The 12,982-nt window shown below is 31.9% G+C and overlaps 1 protein-coding gene across 1 annotated transcript in view; it reads left to right on the top strand.

Annotated features, from left to right (window-relative positions):
• The window catches only part of BRCA2 (BRCA2 DNA repair associated), a 42,163-nt gene that overhangs the window by 13,933 nt on the left and 15,248 nt on the right, over positions 1-12,982 (top strand). Inside the window, exons 11-14 of the mRNA XM_087721285.1 lie at positions 74-1,102; positions 2,126-6,682; positions 7,573-7,659; positions 11,319-11,512. Of these exons, the coding sequence (XP_087577411.1) occupies positions 74-1,102; positions 2,126-6,682; positions 7,573-7,659; positions 11,319-11,512 (5,867 nt within the window). The remainder of the gene's footprint in view (positions 1-73; positions 1,103-2,125; positions 6,683-7,572; positions 7,660-11,318; positions 11,513-12,982) is intronic.

Here is a 12,982-nt window from a genome sequence, read left to right on the forward strand (position 1 = left end):
ATGTCATTTTTTGTAACCAAATTTCTTTAGTGGAATTTTACTTCTGATGATGTTGTTTTGCAATTATTTACAGCTCTTGAAAGTTTTTTAAATGAATCTTTTGATAAGAATGCATTTCCTGTTGAGCTACAAGGATCCCAAAAGCCATCAAATGTACCAAAGGATGAAGATAATCATGGTGGAATGAATGATTTTTCTCTGAACATTGCCAGCAGCAGAGTTTTTCTTAAAAAAATTAATTCAGTTGAGGAGAATAAAAAAGCTTTTTTTTATGAAAAAAATCATGATGAACTTGAAAAAGAACATGAAATGATTAAGGCTTCTAATGAAACAAAATTTGAAAGAAAGTTAAAATCTTCTAAATGTAACTTGAATACTAATGTCCCAAAAATACAGAATGCAGTGAATAGAAAGGAAAATATGATATCATCTTTGCTTTGTCCGTGGTCTCAGTTGGACTTGTCTGGTTTTGAACTAACACAGCTTGAAAAAAAGTTCGTGAAGAGCATTAGTTCATCTTCTACCTTACAGGTCAAGAAAACTTCTCCAGGTAGTCCATCATCTATTGAAAAAAAATGCAGTAGTCCTAAAATATTAAAATCATCTATGTTAAACACACCATGTGTAATACAAGGTGGTAAGATGAGTTCTCCAGAAAAGTTATCCGTTTCCGAAAACTCACCTTTATTGATTAAGAATGATTCAGTGTCATTGAAACATGCTGAGGATGAGGAGTTTTCTTCTGTAAATTTTTCAAAGAATAATTATTTCTTAATGAATAGAACTTTAACAGAATCCTCAGAAGTCCAAAGTATTCACTCTGATTTCTCAAGAAAAGATAAAAGTTCTTCAGGCCATCATGTTTCAAATCAAGCTGCTAGTGATGGCAGACAACACACAAAATCAAGCTTGAAAAATATTAGCTCACTTTCCAGTTTGAAAAGGCGACCCAAAAAATTCATATATGCTCTAAACAATTCTCTAGTTCAGCGGGAAAAAGGAATCACCCAGAGAGATGGATCACTTACTTGTTTTGTGCCAGTATGTACAAATTTAGAAACTGGTACCTCTGAACTTTCTGAAATCCTAATCAAGAATGAAGGTACAATATTTATATTCCTTTGTGTATTAATTTCTAAAATTTAAGTCTTAAAATTCCATATATATGTCAGTTCATTGTTGGGACTTCTGTTTACTGCATTGAAAAAGTCTACTAAAATATACTGTATTTATGTTAATTAAATGTTGCTGAAGGAATTTTCAGATAGATAAAATAAGTGAATGGTTAATTATAAAAACAGAAAAATACTGGAATTCCGGATACTTACTACAGGGAGGCCTGTTTTGTTCTATTTGAGACTTATCAGGTATACACAGCCCACAGAGCTTTGTATGGGGTCTTAGTAATTGACAATTGACAATTTCAGATAGAATGTAACTGATCATATACTGCCTCCTGCTGGTCAGTGTAAGTAAAAATAACATACCTTAAAAATAACATACCTTAAAAATAAATGAATTCTCTTCTCTATAAATATAAATGCATAAAAATGCTTTAATACCTAATGGTTTTTCATATATGCAATAAAAATCTACAATTCAGATATAAAGCAAAAGTTGTGGCTTCTCAGCTGACACCCTGAAAAAAATACTGTATTTTTCAGAGTATAAGATGCACCAAAGTTTTGAAGAAGCAAATTAAAAAACAAAATTTTTGCACTCCGTAAACTTCCCCAAAATGGCCCATTTTTTACGAAACCAGTGCTTTTTTGAATAGCCCTTAGGAGGCTTGTAGAGTGCTCGGGGGGGGGGGGGGAATTTGAGCAGAAAAATGCTTGTTTTTTGCTCATTTCTGTGCTCTCCAGCCCCCTGGAGCTCTCTGAAAGCCTCCTACAAGCTATGCACGGCCATTTTAGTGAAGGGGGGGGGGTCGGGAGGCAAAAAATGTATTCAGTGTATAAGACACCCAGCTTTTCAGCCTTTTTTTTTTTTGGAGGGAAAAAGGTGCATCTTATACTCCGAAGAATACAGTACTTTAGTGCAATATTATACTACAGAAGTTTAGAATGTATTTATATTGATACCATTTTAACTCACATCCCTGTTGTAATTCAACTTCTTACAGGACAAATTGAAACTGCTGATCATTCCACAAAAGAAAGAAAACAAATAGATTCTGAAAAATGCTATACATCTACTAACGTGTTATATGAAACTAAAGGTAGTAACAAGTCAAATATTGAACATAACACTAGTGATAGTTCAGCACTACTTCTAAAAAATAATATGAAGAAAGAAGCTGTAATGTTTTCCAGAGATCTTGCTGCTAATTATCAAACAGAGGTAACTGAAAAAGGATTCCATGAAATCTGTCACAGCAGTACTTTGGTGGATAGAAAGACTGATTTCACAAATTATAGTTCATCCCAAGAAGCACTTATTGAAGCATGCACAGTACCAATGCAAGTATCAGAAACAGAAAATAAAAAAGTAACCTTGGAATTAACAGCACAACTTTTGGACAGTGGTATTCATTCAACGAAAGCATCAAAATCTATAACTATGTTATTGGAGCAAGAAATGGATACAAAACTGTCTCCATTACTAAGTTTAAAAGAAAGCGCACCTGGTGATAAGCAGAGAGAGTTAGAATGTCTTTGTCTTGGGAAAATCCAGAAAGGTTTTAAGACTGCATCTGATAAACAGATAGTGCTATCTGATGATAAAATCAGAAAAGGCAAATTACTGTTCAAGGATATAGAAGATCAACTTCTTGAAGACTTTCAGAATGAAGAAAAGAGTGCTATTTCAAGTCAAAATAAACAGGAAAATGCTGAGAATTTTTCAGTTGGACAAAATGAACTAAATTCACATGTTTCTGATTCTGTGGTAAATTTTATTCACTCAGATGATACGAAAATTGTTTTTCCTGAATATGGCAATAAGTCTGTTCAAAATGTTCTTAAAAATCAGCACCTTGAAGAAAAACACAATTTAACCGCAAGCCAAGTAGCTGAAATTACTGAACTTTCTAATATATTGGAAGAAACAGACAGTCAATTTGAATTTACCCAGTTTAGAAAACACAAGACTATGATGTACAATAACACTAACGAGACTAGATGTTTGGATAAAAAATGTTTAAATTCTAAGAATTGTAAAGATATGGGATTTGTGGACGATCCAGGTGATAATCAGTCCTCCTTTAAGCATATAGATACTTGGGAACATAATACTGACAGACAAAGCAACAACCACATTATATTGCTGGAATCAAACAGAAAAGAAAATAATTGTTTTGTTCCAGTTATTTCAGATCCTTTACAGTCTGATCTGGGAAATCATAGTTCAGTTAAGAACAAAGATGAGATTACAAGAAGAGATACAGAATTAGCCAGCAATAAGAATGGAATGGGTGAAATATTGAACTCCTATAAAATAAAAATGAATGGTCCAAACAAATGCAGTAGTTGGCATATGCCTATGAAAGAAATAGATATTGATTGGCCCCAGAAAGCCAAAAAAGGAAACGCTGAATATATAATACAAGGTACCACAAAAGATACAACAATTGCTTTTGTAAAAGAAGATACAGAAAATAAGTTAAAAGATGTGGACTGCCATAAAGATAGTGTTGTCCAGATTACTAGCACCACAGAAGTAAACTTGAAAATTATTCAAAAATATTCTGTACATATATCAGAAAATGAATTGTTATCCACTAAAAATCAAAATGCTTTATCTGTACATTTTGTAAATTGTGGGAAAACTTGCTGTAACAATAATTGCCCAGAAACTTTGTCTGATCTAACATGTTTAGTTGAAGTTGCTAAAACTGAAAAAAATAATACTTGGAATGATACAGGTGCAAAAGAAAGCTTTATTTCAGAACAAGAGGAAAAAGTAAATAAGCCTGAAAAACAATATTTTCTACAGAGCGTTCACACTGTTACTGATGGGAACACATTTGCAGAAAAAAGTAAGAGACTTAATTTGTTGACAGGTTCTGATATACAGGAAGAGATAAATAATATGTCCTACTGCAAAAGGAAGACAAATGCTAGACATAAACAAGTTATCCCTTCTATGAATGAGAGTACAGAATTAAATCAGACTGAAATCTTTTTGGGGTGCAACCATAATAATGTCTCTGAAAACAGGGAAAAGCAAACTGATGGTTTTCATGCAGCTAGTGGTAAGCAAATTACATTTACTGACAAATCTTTACTTAAAGCTAGGCATCTTCTTTCAGAAGAAGCTCTCTGTGGAAATATGAACAATACTGGTAGTCTTATAAAATTTAGTGTTGAAGATTCAGTTAAAAAGAATTTTAAATTTGGAGAAGGAGGTGAAAAATGTAGAGAAATTGGACATTCTAAAGATAATTTTGAAGATTCTTTGGGAGTGCTGTCAAACATGGTTAAACAGGGTTTTAAGAGTGGACTGATCTTTAAAGGACTGACCTTGAACATAAATGCATCTGAATCATATTTTCATGGAGGAAAAAAAATCAGTATTTTGAAAGAAGCATATAAAAATCAAGATTGGATGACATCAAAATGTGATTTACATTTACTGGATACTGGTACCTTACAAAAACATCCAACTAATGAAGAGAGATCCTCAACTTCAAAACAATTGGAAGTTAATCCACCTGCATTCAGTTTCAAAACTGCAAGTGATAAAACTGTTAAAGTTTCTCCAAAGGCATTAAAAAATGCCCAACAATTTCTTCATAAAAACTACAGTAACTTGTTGGGAAGTTCTTTGGATGCTTTTGGCAGTAAAAACTGCATTACTTCTGGTTACTTGAATGTAGAGGAGATGCCAATGGGATATTTGGATGTATCCCAGTTTCCTACAACCAAAGAATTATGTAGAACTGCCCAAACATTACCATGTGCTATGCCCATGGTAGTGGACACTGTCTTTGAAACAAATCGTGAAACTTCAGATGAAAGTTTTGAAATGGGCAAGTGTTTTAATACCTGGGTTTCCACCAAAGGAAACTGCATATCAGATTTTTCTACCGATAAATGTATGTTTTTTAGCACGGCAAGTGGCAAGCCTGTTCAGTTATCTAAAGAATCGCTGAATAAAGCAAGACAATTTTTTTCTGAAATTGAACCTAATTTATCAGGTCATCAGAATTTTGTTTCAGATGACAATTTCAGCTGTAATAAGATACATACAGTGAAGAACATGAATACATCTGAGTCAGATGTTAATGCAGGAACTAATGTCAACATATCTGGAGAAACCTGTCAAAATGAAAATTGGATGAAACCAAAGTGTAGCTCACATTTCTTGGATATTAGTACCTTAGAGAAATCATCAACTAATGGAGAAAAAGACTCCCCTTCAAAACAGTTGAAAGCTAGACCAGCTGCCTTTAGTTTCACCACAGCAAGTGGTAAAACTGTTAATGTTTCTCAGAAAGCATTAAAAAATGCCCAACACTTTCTTCATAAAAACCTCAATAACTTAGAATCTCAGTCTGAAATAAATAAAGGTAACACCTTTGGAAGTTCTTCTGATGCTTGTGGTAGCAGGGACTGTATTGGTTCCAGCTATTTGAGGGTAGAGAAGATTCCAACAGAATATTCAGGCCTGACCCAATTTCCTGTAACCAAAAAAATTTGTGAAAGCTCCCAAGCATTATCATGTGTTGTACCCAAATCAATGGAAACTGTTCCTGAATTAAATGGCAAAGCTTCAGATGACTTTATTGAAATGCATACGTGTTCTGATACTCGAACTTCCAACAAAAAGAAATGCAAATCAGACTTTTCTACTGACAACTGTGGGTTTTTTAGCACCGCAAGTGGTAAGCCTGTTCAATTATCTAAAGAATCACTAAAGAAAGCAAGCCTACTTTTTTCTGAAATTGAATCTGATTTATCTGTTTATCAGAATTCTGACCCAGATTGCAATTATGATTATAACACTGTGAATTCTAACAGAAAAAAAATATTTCCCAGAGAAAATAAATTACATATATCCCAAAGGGGGGAAAATCCAAATGTAGAAGAACATTCAGGCATTCCATGTGATTTTAATAAAGCATGTGGAAAACAGGTAAAGATTTCTCACAAGGCTCTTCAAAATGTTATGGGACTTTTAAAAGAATTTGATGATATCAATGCAAGTGATTTTTTTGTTGATGAAAGTTTAAACCAAACTCATAATTCTCCAATAAAAACTCCCATTACAAAAGTTAAACAGGAGCATGAAGCTAATTCGTCATCTAAATTGAAGGAGAAATGCAAAACCAGAGAAAATCTGAATGAAAACAAAACTATTAAATCCTTGCTAAATATTGAAATACCTATGTCCATCACTTCTACTGAGAAATACAAGCAACCAGCAGAATTCAAAAGAAGGTTTTCATGTTCAAAAGAATTAACCGAACCTTTGAAGATAACACAACCATGCCAAAGCAGAGTCAGTACTAAATATGCAGCAGAAGGGAATCTGGATTGTTTTTGTCCTGCTTATTCCCAAACTTCAGATAATTACTCAGATGTAGAAGCTTCAGAAAGTGCAAAAGCTTTCATAGAAGATGACGATTTCACTGATTCAGAAATACAAAGAAACATTCAAAAAAATATCTTGACAGCTAATAATTCTCTGTTACGTACAAGAAGTGGGAAACGACATCTGGAAAAAGAAAACACATTTGGTAAGTACTTTTTTGCTTTCTTCAACCTTAAAATTCATTTAAGATACTGCACACTGCCAATAACTCAGATTGGTGTTTTACACAATTATTGATTTCAGTGAAGAAAAATCTTATTTCACAGTCTCAAATTTATATTGCAAAGAGTTGCCAGTGTAGCGTTCCCTTGAGTTGCAGTGAAGATTGATAGAAGAGTAGAATAATAGCAATAATAGCTGTTCTTATAAATATTCTACAGCTTTTATCCTATTAGCAGGTCTCACATTGAGAGGAAAAATATCCTGAAAAAAGTTGACAGGTGTCCCCTACAAATAACTCAACCCTTTTTCTTTAGTCATTCTACATTTTTCTTGAATAATGAGAAATGTTCATGTGAAGAATTGTGAATGTGTGGTGTAAAGTTCTCATATTCCTCCATGATTCAGGTTCTGGTGACTATATCTGCCATTTTTAACAATTGTATGGATTTTTTTTTACCTCTATTGCTTCCTGGTTTTTTTTTACTTTTTAGTCTGAAATTTCTGATAGCAAATGCCAAGATTGTAGGCCAGGCTGGGAAACTGAAAAACATTTTTAAAAAACACAGTGGCAAATCACTACTGTATGTCTGGGAAAAAACATGGAAGGTTGTATCTCTGTAGTCATCGGGAGCTGAGTTAATTAGACCTTGGGTTTATTTGTAAATATTTTATTTACAAATATTTCAAAAAGTAATATTTAGCTGTCTAGTATAAAGATACATAATATATCAATCCAAAATATGAATACAATAAGCCACATGTTTTCAAAAAAGAGCCCTGCTAGCTACATCAACCATGATTTAATAATGTTCCATATAAATTTGTATTTATTGAATATGCATTTTGAAATGTTCAGTGACATATCTTTTTCAGGACAACCTCCTATTAAAAGAAAACTGCTGCCTGAATTTGAACAATCTGAAAAATCCAGTAGATCACCTTTCAAATCTTCTCCTTATGGTAATTTTTGTTTTTCAGTCTATGTAAGTCATCTCAAAGATGCATACATATTTTCTTCATTGGTACTCCATTTCTTTTCTTGTGTGTTTTATAATGCCTGCATATTTTTCTTGTTTTGGATATTGAGTGAGGGACTACTGGGTAAAAAGTGAAGATTGATCCAGGGTTCTTGTTACATGCTCATTCCAAGTGATGACTAAAGCCTTAATTGAACTTTCCATCTTAACCTTAACCTTAAATCTCCAAATGCTCTGAAAACTAAGAGTCCATTAGGCATATGAGCAAACTATTCAGGGGTCCCAGCTATGGGAGCGGGAATAGTACCAGAAAATTGCAGGCCATCTTGAGAGTAATCTAACTATAGCAGGTGACAGGTGTTACTATCCTTCAGATAACATAATAAACGCTCTAAGATTAAAAAAAAAAACATTGTGTGACCTCTATGGAATGAATCAGACCAAGGATTACAGTTGTCATGGTTGCTGTGAAATTCCAAACCCTCATAATTTGAGCAATAACAAATTGAAGTCTCCCAATTACCTAAGTCTGAGAAAACATCATCAGTTTGTCCACAGGCCTGGTTAGGGAAACTGCTATGGAGAAAAGAAGCTAGTACAATTGCAGCAGTCACTATTTCCCAAAGCCCAACTTCAGAAGTAGGATCTTATCTCTGAATAATAGTGGAGAACTAAAGGCTGTTAAGAGTTTCCCGCATAACTCACCACTCCCCCCCCCCCACAAGACTTGGAGTTGTTGCTTGATAATATGTTCTGTAATCTGCAGTAATAAATACAATGTAGTTATCAGAACATTTGAGCAGTAATAAATATATTCTTTGGAATCACTTATTTCTTATTTTATTAGGAATTTCAAAGTTGGTGGGAGTGTGGTCTCCCAGAGAGAAATAATATGCACTCTGAGGGTCTGCTGCTTGAAGAGAAGGTGTAAAACATGACCAAGAGGACTTGGTCTAGTTCTGGCTGGTATAGTTTGTGACCTTTTCTGGCACAGGATATACTGATAAAGATATGATTTTATTACTTATCGGCTTGATTACTGTAATTTACTTTGTGTGAGGTAGCCTTTCAAATCCATTCAGAAACTTCAACTCATTCAAAATTGAGTGATCTTTGTGATGGTAATAGTATTTCCATATTATATTATTACACTATCACAGAGCTTTGGCAGATGAACACTTTTCATGTATAGACAAGAGATGAGGTATTTTCTTTTCTTTGGTGATCAAATATATCCTTTGCATATAAGAACAAGCTATATTCCAGAACTCTGAGAAAAGCCATGTTCCCATAGCAATAAATGCAGTCTTTAATATAGATATGTGAGCAGTGATTCAGATTAATTTTATAATTGTGCCAGAGCGGGCATAATAAAAAAAACTACAACCATATTCACTTGTCTAAAAGTTTTTTGCAATTATATCAGGCATAGAGTAACTTATCGTAGGAACCCCAAGGATCTTGCTATTGCTTGTAGAATAATAGTCTATAATTGTTCTCACCTTTCTAAAAGCTTATCTCAATAAATGGAAGCTGGTGGAAAGCAGTTATACATCCACATACCAGTTATTCTACATCCAGTTATTTGCAGAAGGCATAGTAGTGATTAAGTTATACAATACTTGACATGTTATTCAAATTAGTACAAACTTAATTCTTCCAAAAATGTTCATGAGATAATTTTTTAAAACTCAGCTAAAACTAATTTTTATCATAAACATAGAAATCCATATTCTTTTAAATGTCATTTGATTCATAGAACTTATTTTTATTTAGGTATAATAAATGACAGAAAAATAATATCCAACAAGATCTCTTTAAAACCTGTCATCTGTGGCTCATTTAGGTAAGGGTAGACTGTCATTTCATTTTAGGTTTAATTTTTCCTTAACATAAGTTATTTATACTTTGTCCAAAACTTTGCCCAATGATCTAAAGCAGTAGTTGAGAGTTTTGGAAAAATCTTAGCTAACTAGATTGAATTTTCTAGATCATAGTAGCAAAATCAGTGTAGAAAAAGTGATTCAAGGAAGCATAGTTCCATTTGATTTACTGAAGTTTATTCTAATTATATAATTTGTAATTTGTAAACCATCAAAAGATATAATAAAGCCACAAAAATATAAATAAGGTAGCAAATATCTTTGGTTTTCATTTCATTTAATAGTCATGTAGCCACTCATCTCAACTAAGGAAATTGGGCAATGCACAGCAGTATTATTTTTAAAATTGCATTAGATAATCTTTGTAACATTATTCTGGAAACTACTAAATTATTATTCAGTATTAATATAAGTAAATTACCAGTAAATTAAGTATGTGTGCAATACATGGCAGCTTAACTGAATGACTTTCCTAGAGGGAACATAAAAATAATTCTTGTTAGTCTTTCATTCAGTCTTATAAAAATGTTTTTATTCCTTCAGTTCTGCAAATGAACGACAAAAAGTACTGAATCCAAATTTTAGTTTTCCACAACAAGTTATGAAAGGATCTAAGTCCAGTGGTTTTTCAGAGCAGTCTTCAGTTAGGTCATTGGCTCAGTTTGGAATAATCGTAAATGAGGAAAACAAAACACACAATCATTATTCAGGGAAAAAAACTACCAAGATCTTTGTGCCTCCTTTTAAAATAAAATCAAGAACTTCAGAAGGTGAAATAAGTAATGTCAAAGACCATTGCTCATTCAGTTGCAAAAGTATCAACAAAATGGAAGAATATAACACACAAGAAATTAACAAAACCTTCATTGAATCAGAAAAAGATAATTTTGCACGAATATCAGTTTTGGATTCTGGATGTAATAAAATAGTTCAAGGTACATTTGATACCTCATTCTTGTTTTTATTTTGGCATGTATGCAATGTTTATTATGTTCGTAACAATTTCTATAAAAATTCAATATACAGTTGAACATATTCTATGTTGCAGACCTTTGAAAGTTAGATATGAGATCTGTTTTATACCCATCTAATATCTTTAACACCATGTACTTTAATTTTGTTTTATAAATCAGAGTTTAAGCTGAACAATTTCATTTTTTCCTACTTATTAATTATTGCCAGGTCAGATATATTGTCTAAAACTCTTATTATAACAAAAAATACCATTTAAGAAACAAATATAGAAATAATGCTGACTATAATCTAATTGGATATCTTCTGTATACAAAATAACAATTAGACTTCTAGTTATGAAAATACACAACAGTTATAGATAGCAAATTCACAAATGTTATGATTTGTTATGACTTGACAATCTTATAATTTCTTTTCCTAATTTTTATATAATGCCATCTCTAGACTGGGGAATTTCAGTTATATACAATTTTATTTACTCTTTGAAAATTTATAATACTACTCAAGTATATCTCTCCTATTAATTAAGGATCTTTTTACCATGGATTTTTTAAAAATACATGCATTGTTACAAAACTAACTCAGATATGTAAAAATTACAGAAATAGCTTATTCACTAACAATGTTGGTGCTGAAATAAGGGCAATATGTCTCTTATAATCTCTTGTTCATAAATAGTCCATATGTGATCTGCACTAAATAGAATTCAGTGTTGCTATCTTAGGCAAGTTTGAACTTTCTGATTTAAATTAAAATAGCTATGATTTCATTAATACTTTGGCAGATATAACAAAAATGACAACATATCTTCAGTATGCCAGAAATTTACAACAAATGAGAATTACAAAGAAACAAGATCAAATAATTCATCCACAACCAGGCAGCTTGTACCTTGTAAAAAGATCTTCTGGTCTTTGCAGAATTCCCTTAAAAGCTTCAGTCAAAGAGAAATTGCCTGACTTTTATTCCAGTGAACAGGTAAGCACAGTATCTTTTAAAAAGCTTACAATTAAAAATTATCCTGTCTGTGCATATACAACCTCTTTGGAATCTTAAGAAATTGAATATATAAACTAAAATTTGCATTTCATCTTGTCTGGAAACTTTGGTAACTTGTTTTAGAAAATACAAGTTTTTTCATGGTTTAAAGGTGGTATACTATAATAAGTATTTTAATACTTATTGTGTGCTGAAGTTGAAAAAAACCTCTCATTTTGTCCAGTCCAGTTGCTAGGAGACTTTATAGTTTGATTGGATGTTTGCACAAAAAGTAAGTAAAAGTAACACAATTATTCACATAACACTTATTATAGCCATTGATCAATAACTGCCGTAGATGATAGCTACAGATTAATTTCATTTAATCATTTTTCTGATGACTCTGTGGGTATATTTCTCATTTTTTGTAAACAAAGATACTAATTTTAGTGATGGTGATATATCAAAATTAAAGTAGCACAGATTTAGTGACAATACAAAACCCCACCATAATACAGATTTCTTTGGCTTTTTATTGTTTCTTCATAAGTGCTCCTCACAGAAGCTAAATTAGTGCACAATATACATTGCACTTGAAATGTAATTACAATTGTAATTAAGCAGCAATCTGTAACAAAACTACGCACACCTTATTTGTTTTATTTCAAGTCTATACGATTAGAAATATTTTAGAATTATATGTCCGGTTCCAACAACATAGTTGGAACCTGTGCTGGAACCTGTGCTAACATAGTTAGTTTTAACTTATTTTTTGGTACATTATGCTATCTTCCGCACCATTTTGTATATAGAATACTATATATATATATACATATATATATACATATACATATAGTATAGTATAGACATATATATATTATTCTATGTACAAATATATATATCCATTATTTTCTTCCTTAATTTTGATTAATATCTTTCTATTCTTTATTTTTAATATTTTTGAAGCATAAGACTTACAGTATATATAGTATGTATGTAACCAATTTCCCCATCTCCATCATTTTTTCTCATCCTCTTTTTTCCCCCTCTTCATTTTCTTTCAAGAGGAAAATAATATTAACATTCCTAATATACCAAGTGGCATATTGATCTGATTTTGATATATTAAAAACTATACAATGTTACATACCCAAGTTTCAGATGTATGTTTCTTACTCTTTCTTTTTTTATCTGCAGTCCCGAGGAGATCACTTTTTGCTTTTAATTTGGATTAATCTGGATTAATTATTGGTGACAATATGGTTATTGTATATTTTGTTCTGAACTTGGGTAATTTCAAATGATATTCTTTCTTTTTTGTTCACAATCCTGAGGATATTTTTTCTTCTAATTTTGATTAATCTGGATTAATTATTGTTTATGACAATATGTAGTCATATATTTTGTTCTGAACATGGAGATTTCAAGTAATATTAACTACAGTTTTATCCTAATTCAGATTTAACTATT

Source organism: Thamnophis sirtalis, unplaced genomic scaffold (assembly GCF_051295495.1).
Source record: "Thamnophis sirtalis isolate CommonGarterSnake01/CBP01778 unplaced genomic scaffold, rThaSir2_p1.2 scaffold_8, whole genome shotgun sequence".
Classification (NCBI taxonomy): Eukaryota; Metazoa; Chordata; class Lepidosauria; order Squamata; family Natricidae; genus Thamnophis; species Thamnophis sirtalis.